Here is a 22961-nt window from a genome sequence, read left to right as displayed (position 1 = left end):
TTAAAAGAAATAAGTGTTTGCAGACTGAATTTGAACAGATGTGTTTAATTCTTGTATATAAAATAGCCAATGATCGAGTAACGCTTCTGACGTCATCAACAATGAAACTCGCGTCACGTGACGACAACATGGTATGTTTTGGTAATGTTTAACATGCAGGGAAAGGCTTTTTTGTGACAAGGCTGAACTGGATCCGGTAACTTATTGTTTGACTATTGATTGTATGTAATTTGGCAATGTGCCAAGTAAGGCGATTCTATCTGAATGAATCTAGGCGGGAAGAAGGGAAAATGATGATAGGATTTTGATGCACGCGTTTTATAATTTCACTAGTGCCCTATTCATTTATTGCATTCTCAAAAATAAAATAAGGGGAAACAAAAATGGTTACCATGGAGAAAATACCATATTTTCATTTTGTTCAGAAGCTTAAAAGTAAAATAAAGCTGAAAACTTTGTTGTGAAGGAATAAATCAGTTAATTTTTGCCGTGAGAATATAGATCGTATACGCTTTAGATTTAAAAAACGTTGCTGCGAGCAAATTTTCATTTTTACAAAACTAAGGCTAAATAATAGTGAGGCAAAAGTGCACATCTGAAACAAACCAACACCCCTATAAACTAATAGATACGTCCATTTCCGCCTATAAACCGGATATTAGCCTTTCCATGTAATCGATAGTCAAACAGTAACTGTTTTACTGGTGAGACTGTGTCATTTCAGGGAAATGATGAAATGAAAAGCGGTCAACAATGAACGTTATCTACTGGAGTTTAAAGGTTCATCCACTGGAACTATCAAAATGTCACGGAACAGGCAATGGCTTCATTCAAATGTGGAAGCAATTTTCAACCGTCATATTTTCTCACTTAGACTATGATTCCAGGCTTTACAGTCTTGAGCAAAGAAGAGACTGGGGGGACATGATTCAGTTCTTTAAATTTATTAAAATGAAAGATGTTACGGGGCTGAAGTTAGCACTGAAAACAGGACAAGGGGTCATTGTTTTACGCTATTTAAATATCAGGCTAACATGGATGTTAGAAAAAATTATTATTTTAGCAGGGTAGTGGAACCTTGGAATAGTTTACCGGAAGAGGTGGTAATGAGCAAGGGAGTAGATAGTTTTAAGAGGGCCATTGATCTTCACTGGAGACTTTAGATTAACTAGAACCAGTCTAGCTGGGCCCAGAGCCTGTTGCTGGTCGTCACTTTTGTATTTGTATTTGTATTTCGACGGGCGATTTTCTTTTCTTAGAATAATTTCAATTTAAAAGATATCCTTCTTATCTTGAAATTAGATGGTTCTAGAAGCATACAGATTAGATGGAAAACAAACCATTACAGCGAGTATGGGACAGTATTTCAACATTCTACGACGACGTACGTAAACAATGTTAATTTTAAAACACAAATTCTAATATCTGTACCTCATAGTCAGAAGGACGTAAGTCACATTATGATGATTTTACAGGAGAGAGGAAAGACTTTTTTCTTTCGCATGCAAAAGATGGGACGCGGGGTTAACTCTGTTAAAAAATTGAAAAGGATTTTTTTTTTTTTTTGAGCAATCACGGTTATTTATTGTTCTCACTTGACTGTCCCTGATGATGTGGTTCCTTTTTCAGCTTGGACCAGGGGCCTCTGCAGCACCACCGCCCACCGGCGCTACTCCTCTGGTCCTGATCACTGTCCCCCAGCATCTTCGAATCCACTTATACTGGGCATGGCGTCCATGTCCTACACACACATGCTCATATAGACATACACACTCACACACGCGTGCGCCTTTACACGAATACACACACACACTCAACTATATACACGTAACCACCCAGGAGAAGGGATATGCTTGGGGGGAGGGGAGCTGTGTCAAGAAACAATAACTCCAATGAGTAGGGTATTGTCGCAACTCGTGATTGCGAAGAACATAATTTGAATTCAAAGTTTCAGAATTCAAATTAGAGTTGATTGGGAGAAGCGGCTCACATGTGTTTATTTATTTATATATATATTTTTAAGAATTACGTTCACATGGCTCGATGCGGAATAGGCTTCTACATGTAATGCACTTATAATCCAAAAATCACAATTCTTGGACTGAAGTCAATCTGATTCTGAGGTACAGATATTATATACGCTATATAAAATGTAATCTGTGAAAAGAATTTGCAATGTTATGCACCTGAACTATGCATACGAAAATGTCCCTGTATTGTGAATTAAAAAAAAAATCAAATGGTTTAATAATATACGCAATGTAAATCCTAAACTTGTATCCCTGCTAAATAACTTCTATGTGGAAGCCTTAGATTTCTCTGAAGTATGAATACTCCTTACAACATATTTTTCTTTTGCGATCATCTTTAAAAATGCTGTGTAGTTTTTATAAATTTTTCCATTGATGATTAACATACAATTCAAGTTGCCCACTTTAATATGCATCTAATTACCAGTTCAAAAAAAAATTCATAATGCTGAATACTCGCCCAGTTGCAGCATTCGTATCACTTGTTAGTAGCATTAATGTTTTTTCGGGACAGTTCTGGATACATGCCTAAAATAAGGGACATTCAGAAATTAGTTAGGAATGTTTCGGAAATTCAAGACAGCGTTGGTTATCTTAACTGTGACTGATACCATTAGTATGAATATTGGTCATTCTTCCTTGCATAATTGACATTTTGAGGAATAAAATTACTCTTTGACCATGGATTGTAGGTAATTTGGCAATCTGCCAAGTGAAGACGATTCCATGTGAATAAATCTAGCAGGAGAGAAGGGAAAATAACGATGGAATTACGTTGCTCGCGTTTTATAATGTCACTAGTGCGTTATTCATTTATAGCATTTTCAAAAATAAAATAAGGGGAAACAAAAATAATTACCAAGGAAACAACAAAAAGAAAATAAAATGTTTTCATTTCGTTCAAGAACGTAAAAGTAAAATGGTAAGCTCAAAACTGTGTTGTGAATAAGTAAATCAATTAATTTTTGCCATGAAAATATAGATCGAATATACTTTAGGTTTAAAAAATGTTGCTGTGAGCAAATTTTTATTTTTATTAAACTAATGCTAAATAAGGGTAAAAGTGCACATCTGTAACAAACCAACTAACATCCCTATAAACTAATAGATACGTCCATATCCGCCTATAAACGGGGTATTAACCTTTGCAGGTAATCGAAGGTTACACAGTTTAATTATAACCGAAATGCAGCTGCTTAAAGTATCACTAATGTCTATTTACTTCTTGAATATTTGTTAAAATACTAAATTATAGTTCTATTAAATGTAAGAAAAATTTCTTTCTGTCAGCAGTCAGAAAAAAAATTCTGTTACAAATGATGCAAATGTGAGACCGCAAGTAGAATTTTTACACTCACAGAAATGTTTAAAATGTTGTGAATCCGAAAACTTTTGTTGAAAATCAGAACAGTACAAATTGAATCCCCCAAAGTATATTCAATTTTGTTTCCAGGACATGTTTGGAGAACTTTGATTTAGTTTCGATCATTCTGATAAAATAAATCTGTAACCTGAGTAAAAACAAATCGATCAGCAGACGAATAAAGACAACCATAATGGCATAACAGAAACGGAGTCAGCAAATATTGACTACATTTTCTTCATCAGATCAATCTATGTATGTACGGCAGAAAAATGGAAGAAAATGCATCCTGTGTGACTGATATTGTGCAGTAATACTTTTTCATGCTGCTGTATGCTGTAGGATGCCCGAAGAAAACAAATTACTTCCCGCACTTGCACTACAGCTTTTTTGTATTTGGCTTGTTCTGATAATCTTTTTTTGAGACGGAACGTTGAAAACATATACAAACTAGAAAATCGGTCGACAAGATATGACGGGTGAAAACAGATTCTATATTTGAACAAAGACATTATCTGTTTGGTGATATTTTGATAGTTGAAAAGTTCTCCAGTGGATTAGCCCTAAATTCCAGTAGATCTCGTTTATTCTTGGCCACTTTTTTGTTTCTTCATTCCCCTTAAATAAAAAATTCTTACCAGTAAAACAATTAAGTTACCGGGTCCAGTTCAGCCTTGTCTCAATAAAGCTTTTCCCTGCAGGTCAAACATTACCAAAACCAGTGGTTGGAAATAGCGCGTTACAAGTAGCGACGCTACTGTAGTAGCTACATTTTTGCGTAATTTGTAGTGTAGCGCACTACTTTTTAAAAAAAAAGTAGTGTAGTGAGTAGTTAACTACAAAAAAAATAGTTTGTAGCGAATTCTGGAAACTACTTTCAAATAAATTGAAAAAAAAAATCAAGGTTCAAACGAATTTGACTGGCGCAAATCATCATACCATCTATTACATCAGCGGATGCAATGAGAAATAAGACTCATAAAAATACGAGCTGACCTCAGGCATTTCATTTTGACGCCATACGTTCTATCTGTTTGACGCCATTAGTTTTTTTGCCCTCGTAATTTTCATATTTCTCCAATATTTATATTGTAAAATGCACTTATTTTCGCGAAAATAAAGATATCGGTGATTTCGCGAGTTGAAAATTTGGTGAATTTTATATGAACAGAGCGAAGATTGAAAAACAAAAATATTTTAGCAAGGCTTAAATTTTCGACAGTATTCACCAAATAAAAAGAAGCTGCTGAAAGTGTTAGAGAAAAGGATGAAATTGAGCTGTTCTGGAGAACTTACAATAAATACGAGCATTACAGTGTGTGAGAGTATGATAACGGACATTTTTCTTAGCGTCTTCTGATGAGCTAATTTATCAATCTTTTTTGTTCAATTCTTTTACGGTGTGTGTATGTATAAAGGTGCCCTCTCCCTCCCCATAAAAAATCGAAAGTTGATTTTTCAAGTCGCACACTCTCTTATATTTTACGTCAAAAAAAAAAAAAATCATATAATTTGAACAACGGCGGCAAGTGCCGATTATGTCTGAAAGGTGAAAGAGAAAAAGCACTTGTGTAATGCTAGGCCAAATTAAAATAAAATGTTTTTTGAGAAACTCAAAATTTCAGCTGATAAAACGTTACTCCTATACTCCACACATACACCACAAAAACATTTATTCAAATTAAAAACCATTTAAATGCCTAACTTGCTAACCACACTTGCCTAACATTTATAATTTTCATCAAAAAATTAAGTTTTTGATACATATTTTCAGAAATGTAAGATTTTACGAAATTATTAAGCTGGAAAATATAAACAGTAAGGTATAAAAGTAGGTAATCAGCATTAAATAGAAATTTTTGTTTTCCTGCAATTTTAAAGTCTCCACATAGTACTCAAAGATCTGTTTTTTTTTTCCAGGTTGAGTTAAATTTTTCATTTAATATATATATATATATATATATATATATATATATATATTTTTTTTATTATTATTTTTTTTTTTTTATTTTTTTTTTATTCGTTTGTAATTGTTGATCTGTAAATGTGGTCGCCAGTAATTTTTGAAAACTTAATATTCTATTTAAATTTATATGTAATTTTTTAAAAGATAACTGAAAAAAAAAATCAATTTTTTAAATAAAATTATAAATTTTAGGTCAAGTGTGGCATATCTAAATGTTTTTTAATTTGAATGAATGTTCTTGTGGTACATGTGAGGTGTTCGGTACAGGGGCAACGTTTTATCAACAGAAATTTCGAGTTTCTATTTTTTTTTTTTTTTTTTTTTTTCGATTTGGTCTAGCATGCAAGTACTGTTTAACACTTTCAGGTGCAAGTCGGCACCGGTTGCCGTTTTGTAAATTATATGAAACTTTTTCTCACGATTGTTTTGACGCAAGAGGAAAAATACAAGAGTGTATGCGATTTGAAAAATTGACTTTCATTTTTTGAGGGACAACCTATTGTGTATGCTTTTCATTTACTTATTTTTTGGAAAGTAGCGAAGTAGCGACTACATTTCAAAAGTAGTTTGTAGTTGCTACATTTTGAAAAAAGTAGTTGTAGTTGTAGTTAACTGCATTTGTAACAAAGTAGTTGTAGTTGTAGTTCGCTACAAAAAAAATGTAGTTTTTCCAACCACTGACCAAAACACATTATCATGTTATCGTGCCGTGGCGCGAGTTTCACTGTGGATGACGTCAGGAGCGTTACTCGTCCATTGGCTACTATATATATATATATATAAATACTTAACTGGTACAATTATCCTTCAAAGTCTACCTGTCATTAATTTTGTGGTTGTAAGTGATCCCTTGATAGTTTTCGTTCATTATGTAAAAGCAAAAGAAGACTTTAAAGTCAGCTTTGAGACATATTAAATGCTATTGCTATAGAAAGAAATAATAACTCAGAACTAGCACAGTACATCAGTTACTTATTTAACCACTTCATTTAAAGATGATTGACATTAGTAAACAGTTATCTCTGTTGAACGACGCTCTATTTAACAAATATCTGTATTTAAAGACAACTTTTCACGCTCCCGAAAACTCCACTAAAGTTTTAGAAGCATTCTATTCAAAGACGCATTCTACTTCAGGACGATTTTTTGTGGTCCCTTGAAAGTTGTTCAGCAGAGAACCAACTGTACCTCTCCTTCACTGTATTTGCCAATCTAGGTATTGTCACAAAATTACAAATGTAGCTGGTTAGGTATTTTTACTTACTCTTACCTCAAATTGCATATGTATCCATCACAGAATAATTTGACAAGTAACACCCAGCTAATGAATAAGAAACAAAAAATAACTAAGACTGACATTGTTTTAGTTAAACCCGTATTTTATACATTTACATTCCTGGGAGATCTTAATGTCATTTTAAAATGCAAATCCTGACCTTTACTAACTTACAAAGTTTTATCCCCGAAATTTGCCTCTAAGTACTCTCAATAACTAAAGATTTATTCTAACCAGAAAACTACACGATAGGATAAAAAATGAAAAAAAAAAAAAATAAGTAGCAACCGAAACAACATTGGAGAACATGTTTCTGGACGCATAACTCTTTAGCCCTCATTACCCCGTTGTCAAAATATAAGGTCTTCAAGTCTGCTCAAATTTTAAGAAAAGTCGTCAAACTTAACGTGCTACAGTGATTACAAGCTATAGCGAAAAGAATCGCAGTATTCTGCTTTTTATTAATTCTCATTTTTTCTCCACTTAGGTTCGTGGTCCGATGGAGAATTCAACACCTGTACTCAACAGACTTTTCAACTCTCGAACAGACACCTGAACCGCAGATTAAATATCCTTACAGCCTAATTTCCGCATTCACCAAATTATTTGACTGTCATTTCGACAACTTAACCTTCTTATTGGATGAAGATGGCTTTCACCATCTGTTGGGCAATCTGACCACGGTCAAACTGTCTGGTGAATAAGGCGTTATTTTCCAGCAAAGTTAAACCTCAGTCAGACATCCGATCCATCGATCAACCTTCTTACTGGATGAAGATAGCTTTCACCGTCTGTTGGGCTATGTGACCACGGGTAAAATCGTCTGGTGAATAAGGCGTTATTTACCAGCAAGGTTAAACCTTAGTCAGACATCCGATCCACCGATCAACCTTCTTATTGGATGAAGATGGCTTTCACCGTCTGTTGGGCTATCTGACCACGGGTCAAATCGTCTGGTGAATAAGGCGTTATTTACCAGCAAGGTTTAACCTTAGTCAGACATCCGATCCACCGATCAACCTTCTTATTGGATGAAGATAGCTTTCACCGTCTGTTGGGCTATCTGACCACGGGTCAAATTGTCTGGTGAATAAGGCATTATTTACCAGCAAAGTCAAACCTCAGTCAGACATCCGATCCACCGATCAAAGCTTTTTAGTTGATTGAAAAAGCCTTCCCCCGTTGGTTTGACAATCTGAACGCCTGGACTGGAGAATGCAGGTATAAGATGCAAACCTGATAGGAAATGCAAACCAATTGTAAATCAATTTAGGAAATGATTATGATTACTTTGCACTTAAATAAACAAGTGAAGACAATTTGATAGAATTTATTACCTGTTGTAAAAGAAAACAAATATGAACCAGTCCATATAAAAGTTACAGAAAGGTATTGACCTTAAAGTTCTACGATACTTACTAATAAGAGAACATTTTAAAGAAAAAAACATAATGGCGAATGGAGCCTTTATTTTTTAAAGTGGTTTAAAATCTGAAATAAAACCACAGATTAGTGTTGACAAAATCAGATAAAATTTCAAAAGAAAAAAAACAGTTGATTGCAAAATGTAAGGTGATCCAAAAGCCAGTAGACATTAAAAATCCATTTAATTATTGAACTATTTACAATAACACGATCCGGTTTGCACGAGGATGCTCTGAAACACAGGGTTGTTTGTGTATGATGAAGTTTTATTAATAATACCGACTCATTTTTGACAAAAGGTAGCCCTGAAGAGGAATTAATGGAATAATACATGTATTATAATACAGTATATTTTGATTATAACAGACAGTAAACAACATCGATATTACAACTGTTTAATGTTTTTCCAATGCGTGAAAATAACAACCATCAGATGATGGAAAATACCATGCAGAGAATGTAAGCGCAATTTAAAGGGTATAACTAACAAATGGGACGTTTTAGCTTCTTTGAACAACGTCAAATAAGTAGACTGAGCCTTATACACACGTGACTTTAAATAGTAACGTTTGACGGAGCCATTATTGCTGATTCCTTATGTTTGTAAACGTTTTATTCATAAAGATGTATCACGAAAATCATAGATAACCTATGACAAAAATGTAACATGCCTAAAAACAGAAGTAAGAAACAGAATTTTACTAAAATTACTTTTAAATTCAGTTTCCAAAATTTTCGAAAATTGTTTGTACAAAATATTTTTAAATGCGACATTAAAACGACATTCTGAGAGATTAGATAATATGCAATTAATTCGTTTTGCTTTTTTCACGTTTGACCAGATTGGTTTTTACATAAAGCACTTGCACAACCGTTTATTCAAGTTTGTAACTAATATCTATATTTTTTCATTTATAGGCCAGTGGTTGGGGAGTGAAAAAAGGTCGAATACGGAAGTAATTGGTGGAAAGCTGGAAATTGTTTTAATTTATGCCGTATGGGTCTGTAATGACCATACTAAGTTTTCCCCCTTCTACTAAGTGAGCTTTCGCCACAGCGTCCAAATTAGTGCCAAAAAACACCTGTTTTTTCATTAGTGTTAAAATATCTCAAAAATGGCTCTTAAAACGACCAAAAATACAGGCAGGTTTCTTGTAGAGCACAAAATACTGAACAAAATGAGTACCTACAACCTGCATTTTTGTTAAATATTAAGCTCACAACTCTATTTCAAAAATTGGCTTAAATTACTAATTAAGCGCTTAAAGCCAGAACGCACCTCGTTCCTACGCTCCCTAACGTAAAAAAATGGCAGGAAAACTTTATTATGTTCATTATTGTAATAGAAATATATCGTAGGTGGAATAAAGGTACGAATGAGAAGGAAGGAAGTTGAAAGTAAGGAGGGAGGGGGGGAAACGCGTATCCAGGTTAATTATGCTAACCCCTTCCCACTCCCACCGGCTCTCCCTTTCTCCACTGAAATACCTTCGTTCCCTCCCTTCCGTCCACTCACCCCTTTCTTAGAGGCCGAATAAACCTTTTTATGCTGATATTTCTCCCATTTGCTAAAAATTCCGGATGGTGGTTTCTTAAAATCGAAGTTTTAATGCATTTACAATGGGAAACTATTATACAATATATTTAAAAAAAACAGCTTTTATGGCTAAGAAGTTGTTTAATTATGTCACCCTCTCAATAATTAACGATTCGTTTTGACACAATAACCATTTTAAAAAAACTAAAAAAGCGGGGGACGACATATTTACCGTTAAGTTTGTTATAATCTTGTATAAATTCTTCGTGGATTTTCCTCGAAATCATTTAAAACCTATCATTCAGATACAGTAATGTTCTTTTTTTTTTTTTTTTTAAATGTACATAATAGCCAGAATATTTAACTCAGAATATTTAACTGTTCTTGCGAAATAATTTAGCAAGAAGGAATTCAAAATTCTTAATATTGAAAATGAAAGTTCATTGTTGCCTGCTTACATGCTATATCATTTTGAAAAATCCCCATAAGTTTGCTGTGTGATACAATAACTGAAATAAATTTAATCAAATTTCATGCATCTGAAATCAAAAACTGAAGATACGATCTAGTTTATTCTTAAAACGATGTTTGCAATGTGCAATTATGAAATAAAACTCTGGTAAACTTTCCAGCTGCAATATGCAATCGAAAATCTTATCCTGAATAATTGGTAACAGATCCTAAATTATCGACGAACTTGACTGCAAGCGTCGAGATAACAGAAAATTTGGTGTGCCAGGCTTGTAGAGTGAATTAAGATTTTTTCTTAGAAATGGTAACATTGAGGGGAATTAGCGACTTCCGGTTATACATTTATTTTTTAGTTTGACGTATTCAACATCATATATGCAGCTGGGTCTACTGACAAAATGCTGTCAGGGCACGCCTATTCAAGAGCTGTTAGGGCTCATATATTGGTTCATCTGGCAATGACCAAATTAATTCTCTCTCAAATGATTATAACTACAGACGAGCATGCATCAATTGAGAAAGTTCTCTGCAATATTGATACGATTCACACATCAGACCCAACTATCGCAAGTTTGATTGGAAAGTGCACACAAAAACTGAGTGAACTTGAGAAAAATGGACCTACATCTAAACTATGGGTTCAGTACCTCCGCATGGTTACCATAATGAAACAATTTATATTTGCAGAAAGAAGTGGAAACTAGGATATGCATCTAAAATCCATACAGATGATGCTACCCTATTTCCATTCAAGTGGACATTTGTTATATGCAAAATCCTGCCACCTTTATTTGCAAGATATGATTGATCTAAAAGTCAGACTTGATCAGAATGACTACAATAAGTTTGTTACTGAAGGGTTTTTCACAATTAGACGCTCGGATAAATTTTGGTGCGGTCTTTGGACAGATATGACGATAGAGCAAACTCTAATGAGATCTATGAAGTCTACCGGAGGGTTGACTCGAGGACGAGGCATTTCTGACAGTACAATGGCCAAATGGATTCTCTCCATGCCAATTCTTGTAGAAGTTTCTCAGAAAGTTGAGGAGTTTTGTAACTTATCATTCGTCTCGACTGAACAGCATGCGGATGCTAAGGATTCAAGAATCACAAGAGACGAGGCAGATGTACAGAAACTGGTTAACTGGTTCTCATCCCATGATCCATTTCCAAACAGTGAACATCTCATGTCAATATCAAACGGTATTGTGGCAGATGAAAGCATTAATTGCCACAATGCTTACGAAATTGGAACTGATTCACTGTCAAAAATTGTTGGTAATAACTTTGCCGATGTTAAACTTAAACGGAAAAACCGAGTAATGCCTATTCGTGGTTCCAGCTGTAAGGTAAAAGTTCACGATGAATTTATTCCTGTAAATCCTGACACAATTTTTAGAAGAATCTCCCTCCTGAAAAAGTCAGATGAAGAGTTGCAAAACTATTTTGCATTTGAATTGGCACCTTTCCCATTGTCACTATTTGATGAAGAAGGACTACGTAAGACACGCAAATCAGTATTTTATGATTTGTTTTCTGCTACTACTGATGTTGTTCCACTGAATTCAGCACGTCATGTGGTCGATGGTGGGTTTCTTTTACATAAGTTAGTGTGGCAAAAAGGGGATTCATTTTCCTCCATTCTGCAAAAATATGTTGATTACATCAAAAGGCATTTCAGTGCAAGGTCCACTATAGTTTTTGATGGTTATCCTGATGATTGTGTAGCAAAAAGTACCAAGTCGGCTGAACGCAACAGACAAACAAAGAAACACAAAGCTGGTTACGTTATATTTGATGAATCGATGTTAGTAACTATGTCTCAAGAAAAATTTCTATCAAATGATAAAAACAAACAACAGCTTATTAATATGTTGTGTGTGAAATTTCAAAAAGAAGGTTTTGTTGTGAAGCAAGCGGATGAAGATGCAGACTACCTTATAATTGAAACTGCTAAAGAAATCGAAAATGAGTCTGAATGTGTCATAGTTTTGGGTGAAGACATCGACCTTTTAGTAATAATGGTAGCAACCACTACTTCGAGAAATATTTTTTTCTTGAAGCCTGGCAGAGGCAACGTAAAAGACACTTTATACTGTGCAGCAACTCTGAACATAGCTCCATACATCAGAGAAAATATTTTATTTCTCCACGCTTTCAGTGGTTGCGATACAATATCTGCTCTTTTTAGACAAGGGAAAAAGAAATTTGTCAAGATCTTGAACTGTACAGTGTTACAACAAACTGTAAAAGTTTTCCGTAATGAAAATGCATCCCCTGATAGCATTGATGAAGCAGGGCAAAAAACTTTGATAGCATTATATGGGGGAAAGGACAGTGAAGAAACATTAAATTCCTTGAGGTTTAAGCTTTTTAAAAAATCACTAATAAAAAGTACTTTTAATTTTCCGCTCTTCCTCCCACTGCAGCAGCAGCACGTGAGCACTCTTTCCGTACAATTTTGCAAATTCAATATTGGAGTGGATTCACGAAAAGCCCCTTAGATTGGGGCTGGAAAAAAAATAAGCATGGACTATTCCCAGTCGCAACCCGCAAAGAACCAGCTCCTTTAGAATTGCTCTCCACGATTTCGTGTAAGTGCAAAAAAGGCTGTACTCTGGCGTGTAGCTGTAGAAAAGCGGGCATCAACTGCTCTGCAATATGCTACAGCTGCAGAGGGCACGCATGCACCAACTCTCCGGAGGATGATGACGGCACTTCAAACTCAACTAACTTAGAAGCGGAAATTGATATACTGGAGGACAATTTAGAAGAAGTTGACTCATTGGAGGAGCGATATGATCATTTGCAAAATAATGAAAGTGGCAATGACCAAACTGACACTGACATTTGCAACACACTTTCAGCGTCAAGAAAAAAAAATTAAGTTCATTTAACTGTTTATTTTATGTGTAACAAAATTGTTTATGTTAAATTTCATTAAGCTAGAAAATTATTGTAGTTTTTATCACAATTCCACACAATGTGAAACTTTCACATGTTGTCATATGTTTTAGCGATGCTCAACGTATCATTTTAGGTGACCCATATGTATATATTGCATTTTACTTTTAATATCTAATGTCTTTCTTTATTTAACATAAGAAAATAAGAGCTGTTTTGAAATCTGGAATGTTGCCCTTTGTACCTCACGTATTCGTAATTAAATATATTTTCTACAATTACGTGTCTAGTACCTTTTTAATTACTCTTATCTGTGTGTTAATTTGATCAATATTTCATTTTGCACTACTAGAATGCAAAAATTGAGTGTTCATTGAAATAAGTCTGACTGTTTATTTATCGTCAATAGTTAGATAAAAAGAAGATTACTTTTTATGAGTGATATATGAATACTGTTTCGAGTATAATTTCATCATACATACTCTGAGAAGCGAATTTTGCATTTCTGAACTTATTTTCTTTTATACTATTTTTAATTTCTTAGAAGAATTACTTTTAAGAATTACTTAGATATAAAAGCTGTGTTGTTAAATATATTGTATAATAGTTTCCCATTGGAAATGAAATAAAATTTCGATTGTAAGAAACCACCCTCCGGAATTTTTAGCGAATGGGAGAAATTTCAGCATAAAAAGGTTTATTCGGCCTCTAAGAAAGGGGTGAGTGGACGGAAGGGAGGGAACGAAGGTATTTCAGTGGAGAAAGGGAGAGCCGGTGGGAGTGGGAAGGGGTTAGCATAATTAACCTGGATACGCGTTTCCCCCCCTCCCTCCTTACTTTCAACTTCCTTCCTTCTCATTCATACTTTTATTCCACCTACGATATATTTCTATTACAATAATGAACATAATAAAGTTTTCCTGCCATTTTTTTACGTTAGGGAGCGTAGGAACGAGGTGCGTTCTGGCTTTAAGCGCTTAATTAGTAATTTAAGCCAATTTTTGAAATAGAGTTGTGAGCTTAATATTTAACAAAAAAGTAGGTTGTAGGTACTCATTTTGTTCAGTATTTTGTGCTCTACAAGAAACCTTCATGTATTTTTGGTCGTTTTAAGAGCCATTTTTGAGATATTGTAACACTAATGAAAAAACAGGTGTTTTTTGGCACTAATTTGGACGCTGTGGCGAAAGCTCACTTAGTAGAAGGGGGAAAACTTAGTATGGTCATTACAGACCCATACGGCATAAATTAAAACAATTTCCAGCTTTCCACCAATTACTTCCGTATTCAACTACCCAACCACTGGGCTATTAAAACAGAAATCCCTATTATTTCTATGCATTCAATACAACCAGATCGTTTTAATACAAGCAGTTGAATAATTGTGAGGTTTTTAAAAGTTGTACATGTTCGCTTTGCTTAAAACATAATTATAGCTCTAAACAAAAAATGACGGATTTTTTTTTCGAAAGAAAATGCATACTAATAAACATGTAGGCATTAATTATTCATTGGAGAAAAAGAAGAGTTTCCAAAATATTGTGACAAAGATTAAACATGTTTAACTGCAAAGAGAAATATAGCCCATAATGTCGGCAGAATCCAAACAAAGAAATGACGTCAACAAATATTGACTGAACCTTCTCTTAGATTAATCTATTCTGAGACAGAATAATGGCAAAATAAGGAATCATGTTGGAGGTTGGTTTGAGGAATAATGCAGTTGAAGGTGGCAGTAAAAGAATCGCAAAAAACAAACGTACTTTGAGAGTAGTAGACGAAAAATGGTTTTCCACCAATCTGGAGATAGGAAAATCAGAATGTTTTTGTTGTTTGAGATTTGATGTAGAAAGCAGTGATTTATTTCCGTACTTGATATGGTAGGAGCTTGTAGAGTATGTTATAACTCTTGTTAGCAGGTTAGGGAAACATATGTCTTAAATTATGAGTTTTTTAATTGTACAAGGTTGGTTTTCTCGACAATAAAATAGATGTTTAATAGGGTCGTTTTCGAAATTTTAAAAGTATTTTTTTTCATTAAGAGCATGCTTAAAAACACAGGATTTGACCAGCTTTTAAATAATTTTTCAAAATTAACTATATTTAAAAACATAATTTTAATCGGTGCGCAGACTCAATTTCATTGTTTACGCCTCTGCGCATGACATCACAAATGATGAACTGTCATTCACGTTGTTGCAATTAGCGCAGAGCGTAATATTTAATTCGCATCTTTACTTATATGTACTGGCAACGTTATGGTTCATAGCAACCGTCGAACGCAATATTTAATTCGCTTCTGAATTATCATATCGGGGAAACGCGGTACCCATCAAGCGTAAGCATTCAGGCGCCAGTTATTAACGCGCCAAAGTGCATCACTTGTGACGTCATAAGGACCACGCCTAGTTTGAAAAATCGGATTGAAAATTTTAATTAAAAATTAAATATTGCGAAAAGGAAAATATTTTCTGGGTCCTTGTTATTTTTTTTGTTCATTCTATCAACTTCAGTGACTAAAGGTAGTACTTTTGACTGAAGTAAACATACCAATTGTGAAACAATCGAAATTGGGTTATGAGTTTCACTTTACCATTGCTGACGTCGGCTCCTTTTATTCCTTTGTTATTAATAGACAACTAATCATATGATCTCTTGAGATTGCGTGAAAAACCGCTTTTCTGGTAATAAATACTTCTCTGTATTGTCCGCATGTAAAATTAATTACTATTATTTTTCTTAATTTTTATTATTTTTTTGTTTATTTTTTACAGTTTTATTTGAAATAGATAATCTTCGTTTTGGTTATTACCTCTATTTTATTTTTTTGTAGTATTAAACGTTAAACGCTTAGATACGGTAATTCTGAGTAATTAGTATTTAAACCATATCCAACTTACAAATTTTTGCGTTATAGATACTTAAATAAATAAGGGTTAAAGATGTTTTCTCATTCACTTTCATACGTCGTAAAAAGTTAACACCAAGTTGGATATTAAAATATGAAATATTTATCCAATTTTAAATCATTTTTATTTTAAGAAGTGTTTTTAAATTTACATGTGTTGCTTCGGAGAATATACAGTGCCACATTTTAAAGAGATCGTTTGTACACTTTTTTTTTAAACACGATTTTTTTATGCGGTCCCTATCTACCGCATAAAAACGGGTTTGGATGTCTTGTATATAAAGATATAGCAAGGCAGTTTCTTAATCACTATGCGAAATCAAAATAAATACCATTTAAATTACAAAAACTATAAATGATTTTTTTCTCAACTTCAAATGTTTTAAACGTTACATAAAATTAGTTCTATGCTAGCTAGAAATATTAGTTCAGAAACAAAAATACAATTGAGCTCGCTTATTGGAATAGCCACGAAAAAGTATTCTAATGAGCGGGATATTCCATTGAATAATATGCATCAACGGTTTGGTTCCTTGAAAATATATTGCATTAAGCGGGATATTCTTTTAACCGATATTCCAATAAGTGAGCTTGACTTGATTTGGCATTTTCACTACTAATGAAATATATAAACAGTTTTAAACGTTTGATAATTAAAACTAGTTACTACTTCAGCTATTGTCCGTCGTGCTTTTTTTAAATACATGTGGTCTTCACCATTAGTGAAATATTTTTTTCTCTTTTGTTAAAACTTTATTCTGCAGATAATGTTACCTAATGTCAATATCTGCATTTGAAATATTATTTGTCTCAATGTGTATTTGTAAGTTTAATGTTGAATGTCGAATTTTGCAGGAAGTGAAATGAAGTAGAAAGAAGATTTTGTTAACATTAAACGAGCTTTTTTTAGTTTTACCTTATACAGTGCTGTAGCGAAACACATTGTAAAATATTTTAAGTAACACTCTCAGACTATCAACGATGAAGAAGTTTTTTTTAAGTAGAAAAAACCTTTACTCTTAAAATGATCAAAAAAATGTGTTTAAAACTTTTCCCCTGCTGTTAATGGTGAACAATCACGAAATAAAATCGTTAAACCAAAGAAATTATAAAGTCATTAAATCTAGCGTGTGAGCTGCATATACTTTATTTTTTCTTTAAAATTTTGTAAGAAAAATATTGAAAGAAATATTATAATTCAGTGAACAAAAAACAGTTAAGAAAATAAATTCTTGGTTTCGTAATGAGAAACGTTTCGTTACTCTCGACACAAGTTATGTTTACAATTAAAAATTACAATTACTTTTCCCTCTTTTCTAAGACATATTGTCATTTCTAAAAATGGAGAACCATTATTTAATAAATTTAATTTGTTTTTCAAGCAGTTTTGTTTTTTAAAGCAAAATTCGAAGTAAATCAATTGAAAAAATATTTCTGAATTATGGAATAAAAATTAGAAATCAGAAATCGGAAAAAGGGTTCGCTTTTATTCAGTGGATTTTTTCCTATACAAAAAACAATTAAAGAAGAATTAATTTTACTAAAACTGTTTCTCGCAGACACTTCAAGTGTGATAAGGGGCCATTCATTAATAACGTAAGGATGATTTGGGAAATTTTTGATACCTCCCTTCCGATATGTAAGGGTACGTTAGAATTTTTCAAACTTCTCGCCCTATACTTATGTAAGACTCTGTTTTCGTTTTTTAAAATAATAAAATTACGAATCCTACACAACTGGAATCGTTATTAAATAGGGGAGCGGGGGGCTTGTTGCAACAGTTTTTTGAGAATGGTGTCATATCTTGAGATGTATTGATTAAATTATCACTAACTAAATTTTGACTGGTACTCTGACTATTCTTCTATGAAGTCTAATTGAAAAAAACATCACATCTATAGGTCTCTGTTTCTGGGGTAAATAAATTCTAAAAAAAGGGAAGTGTTACAACTTACCCCGTACTTGGGGTTTGTTGTAACATCTATTGGGGCATATAGTATTAACAATAAAAAACAAATTTTACACCATTAATCATTTATTCTCTTCGCATTTTGCTTTGTTTTCAACAAATAATTAAGTATTTAACGAAAATAATAAGATACTTCTTTTAAATGCATCTACTATCAAATAATTAACTGAAATACACTTTTTTTAGGTACTCAACAATTTAAATATTTTAGTTTTAAACTATTAATCCTTTTTTGTATTAAAAATCTATCATAGGTACTTATATACAAACTAGGCATTTCGAAATCACAGTAAGTTAAATTATAGACATCCAAATTAACTATTTTAATTATCTCTTAGTTCTTACATCTTATAATAATCAGTCTGTTCATAAGTCTCTTTATCAATGAATTTAGTCTTCATCTGAGTTACAGTTAATACAAACAAAAGAAATAGTATCCCCTCCGACACATCCTACATGTGCTCACATCTTACATACAATACATTCAACCCAGTCACCTTTTGAATGACGGTACCCTTCGCTGCAAACTAGACAATACCACTCTTCAGATTCAGATTCCGAATTTAAAACCGTTTTCTTTACTCTTTCTATTCCACCTTTATTGTTTGCAGATTTTTTACCTTTGCTTTTTCCCTTTACTTTTTCTTTATCTTTATCATCTTTTTTCTACTTTCTTTTCATTTTTTCTTCATATTCTATTTTCAAAGCTTCTTTTTCAGATGTGTCTGTCAAAACAGTGGAATTCTTTTTCGGCAATTATTTATACTTGTTTTCCGTGGTGGTGCTTTTGGTAATGGTCTAATTTTCGATGAGGAAAATGTGTTTAGAAGCAACTCGAGGTTGATTCGTTTGCAGTTTCGAGATTCAACACGATAAATTTTCAACCACATTTAGAGAATTTTCTGATTGTTCAGTGGGATCTAGACAATCAGTGACAAAAGAGGGCGCTAAGTCACTTACTTGGAAAATACCTACATTTAAAGGCCAAACACCGGAAGCTTTAAATCCCTTATTAAATAACAAATAACATACAGCAATATGGGGCAAGTTGTAACATGTTACAACATACCCCGAGATTTTGTTACAATTAACCCCAAATCAGTTTTTTCATATTTAGCGTGTTAACTATTCAAACAACTTTGTAATCCTGAAAACTATGATAATACATCATACATAGATAAATGTTAATACGAAAAAAAATATTAAAAGCTCTATTTAGTCAAAAATAATAAAACTAACCAAAAATTTACGAAGGTCAAAAAATACGTTACCTGTCAATAAGAGGGCTCGCACACATCCACTCACTGCCTCGCCTAACATTATAACAGTAAGAAAGATTGGGTCAAAAAATAGGTTTATAAAGTTCAAATTCTTAGTGAAAAAGCACTGTTACTACTTACCCCTGTTACATTAAGCCCCTAGCTCCCCTACACTATTATCAAATGATTTTTTAAATCCTTTTGTGTAAAGAAATATTTACTAAAAAGTTGGAATCTGTACTGAATTTTTTTGAAATTTTTTGGATATGATGCGATACTAATTAAAAATAAAACATGCTATACATAGTGCGATTCGTTTATTATAGTTTACACTACTCATTCTCTGTAAAACAAGTAAAAAACAGCTCATCCTAATATTTTTTTAATCTTCCAGACGCATATGAAATATGATCCATGCCAAACCACTTGCCCGCGCGATTTCTAATATAAAATATCGACTAAGAAAATATTACGCAAGAAGGGGTTTGACCCCATCCCCCAAAGTAAGGGTATGTAGAGATTTTTCCAATCCCCCTCCCTGTCGAGACACTTATGTAATTAATGAATAGCCCCTAATACCATCGTGACACTTTATTGTATGCTACAAAAATTACCCTTACGTCTTCCACTTCAACTAAATAATTCCAACCTAAATTAAAAGCTTTACACTAGCATGTTTTGTTCTAATTTTCCAAAGCCTGACGCAAAGTAATCATTTGTCCTTGGAGGGGAGGGCAAATGTTTTAAATGCATTTTTCTCGAGCATCCTTTTTGTATACGCTCTCAAGTTCGCTTTCAGAAATAACATTGAATGTGTTTAAGCTTCTCTAGACAAATAAATATTTTACTTATTTATTAAAACTAACTTGTTAATACTGCCGTGGTGCAGGTAAAGGGCAGTTTGCAAATTTTTCAATTTTTTTTTTTTTTTTGCATTTTTGTCTTCTATTGTACGTTATCTTTATTTTACAAGCTCGCTTATTGGTTTCCGCTGAAAAAAAGGCGCGAAAAAGGCGTCTAATGGGATTGTTTCCTTCAGTCAAAAGTGGTACTTTTTGTCACTGAAATTGACAGAATGAGCAAAAAAAAAATAACATGGACTCAGAAAATACTTTTATTTTCCCAACAGTTACTTTTTAATTAATTTTTTAAAGTGTCTGATTCTTCAAACAAGGCGTGGTCTTTATGAAGTCACAAATGATGCACTATGGCGCATCTTTCTACCGCATTTCCACGTTATAATAATCAAGAAGCGAATCAAAATTGCTCTCTACGCTTGCTATCAACCATATCGTTGCCAATACACGTGATTAAAGACGCGAATTAAATATATTGGACCGTGAATGGCAACACTGAATAGCATTTCATCATTTATGATGTCTTCCACAGAAACGTTTAAACGATAAAACAGCGTCGATTTAAGTAATTTTTTAAAAAAATATTAAACTTAAAGAAATTATTTGAAAAATGGTCAGATTCTATGTTTTTAAGCATGCTCTTTCAGAAAAATTACTTTTAAAACTTTGAAAGCGACCTCATTTCGGCATTTCCCAATTGTTAGTATTGAATCCAAAATGCGTTTCTTCAAATATCTCAGAAATTCATTTCTGCAGATGCTGCCGTTTACCTGCCCACGGCAGATATGATATTTTCCAATGTAAACGAGAACGAATACTTTTTCACACTACTGAGCAAGTTGCATAATGTAGCATGTTGAAAAAGTCAGACAGGCTGTGATTGTATTTTAGTTAATGTAGTGTGATAAGTAAGATGTGCAGAATTCGACCACTTTCCCCTACTACTTGAAATGCTACACCTCCTTTTAGAAATTAAAAAAAAAAAAAAAAACTGCAAAGCAGACTAAACATTCAAAACATAGATACTTATTAGCCAACCAATTTTAACGCGTCAATAATAAAACTACTCACAACATCAGTTTAAAAAAATCACTGTTTAAAAAATGTTTTTTCTTTCAAAAGCGTTTTTAAATAAGAAGAAGACGGTATTGTTATCCGTTAGAAATTTGTAAAGTTTTATTTTTCCTTTTTCTTGTTTAATACCATAAAGAAACATACCGTGATCTTAAAAACCACTCACTTCATTACATTTGAAATCCACCAACAATTTTAGATATCTTACAGCACTTTATCACTGTATTTTAAAATTGATCACAAGAAATATATTTCTTAGCTTAAAGCTTTAAGTGTATGTAAAATACAGCTAAGACATAATTGCGACGCAATGTAATTAACGAAAAATGGATGAGGTACCGTCCCCCGTGGTTTAAGATTTATTAATTTCGTCCTGATAGTGTCTTCACAAGATGGATTGAAGCACTAACAAATGATAGCAATGGTTCTCGTGCAGGCAATGATAAATTAGTGTGTCAGTCAAATTATCAACAGTAGATAGTTTGCAAAGTCCGGTTAATGAAATGTGTAGGACGATATTAATTTCTCGTAAAACTTTATTTTCATACAGGTGGTGTGTGCTCAAGCCGAATAACAATCCTATTTACTGAAAATTATACATTGCATGAAGAATTTAGTATCAAGACCTCCTAATTAAAAACATTACGGAAGAGGAAAAAAAATGTCCTTGCTCTGGCCAATTAATTTTCTAAACAAATTAATTTCCGTTTGATTAACCATTGGCGTACGAATTCAACTATGCTTTATTTATTTTATATTTTTAAGCGAGCAATTCCTGTAGGTATGTATATATATTTATATTTCTTATCTCGGAAACGTCTTTAACGATTTGGATGAAATTTCGGATTTAATTGTAGTTTTGCATTCCAAGTTCATCTACATCAGTGTTTTTTTTTTTTTTTTTTTTTTTTTGTAAAAACTCGATTTTTTTGCAAAAAACAGTTTTTTAATATAAAGTCTAATTAAAGAAAAAAAAACTGAATTGACACATCAGGCAGACGATTTGCAAAAATATTAATAAAAATTTGTCTCTCCTCGCTTTAAAATTTTAAACTTGCTCAGGGTTGCTAGGCTTGGCTGGTATTAGCCACTGGCTAATTTCAATCATACTTGGCTAAAAACAAATTAAAAGGCATTATGTAAGTCGATGTAAGGCTTTTTTTTCAGCAAAACTATTGCTTGACCGTCTTATTTTATTTTATTTACTTATTTTCTGCTTTACACTTCAAATAGTTTATATAGTATATACTTTTTTTTAAAATCATGCATCTAAATTTTATTTTGGAAAAACATGTCCTGAAACTTTATATTTTGTTGTTATAATTTGTTGGAGTAGTTTGTGGATCATCGGTTTTTATGGATAGCATGCTGTATGTAGCGTTTTCTGGCGTAAAGTGACCAACTACTCTAAATGTACTTATTCCAAATAAAAATCTCGATATGGATAAAATCGTGAATCGCAACTCTTTTGATAAATGACAGGAAAATTGTATAGTGGATACAAAAATGTAACAGATAGTTTAAAGCAAAATGTTGATTTAATTGCATTCAGAATCTTCTTTGTTTGGTACTTTAATGTTATAAGAAGGTGCATTTCAATCCAATTTTTCATATTTATTGTCGCCATGTTTGGTCTTAGAAACTACTTTTTTGTCAATACCGTGCGTTAAATATTTATACGCAACCAGCTCAGAGATCCCCTTGATGGATGTCTGTGGGAGAGAGGAGGCCTATATTTAGTGGTAGGTTTCTTATTACTGAAATGATTATAATGCTGATGAAGTGTTTACATGTATATCTCTCGTTTCTTGGAAGCATATTCAACGACTGGCGAGATCCTTAATATATCGTTAACGTGGTGCTTTTCAAGTATATTTGAAAAAGTATCGAACCTGAGAAAAAAAAAACAAGCTGACAAA

General features: G+C 33.0%; 1 protein-coding gene across 1 annotated transcript; it reads left to right on the top strand.

Moving 5' to 3' along the window:
• Nucleotides 1-10868: 10868 nt before the first annotated feature.
• Nucleotides 10869-16661, top strand: LOC129224244 (uncharacterized). Its single transcript, XM_054858670.1, has 2 exons — nt 10869-11571; nt 16648-16661. Exons 1-2 carry the CDS (start codon nt 10869-10871, stop codon nt 16659-16661), a joined length of 717 nt encoding a protein of 238 aa, XP_054714645.1.
• Nucleotides 16662-22961: the final 6300 nt, after the last annotated feature.

The sequence above is a fragment of the Uloborus diversus genome, chromosome 6 (genome assembly GCF_026930045.1).
Source record: "Uloborus diversus isolate 005 chromosome 6, Udiv.v.3.1, whole genome shotgun sequence".
Lineage (NCBI taxonomy): Eukaryota > Metazoa > Arthropoda > Arachnida > Araneae > Uloboridae > Uloborus > Uloborus diversus.
Note: the sequence above shows the minus strand (reverse complement) of the source record. Positions and strands in the feature narration are given on the sequence as shown.

Coding starts and splice junctions, on each gene's coding strand:
- LOC129224244 (XM_054858670.1), top strand. CDS start 10,869: ATGATTGATCTAAAAGTCAGACTTGATCAGAATGACTACAATAAGTTT.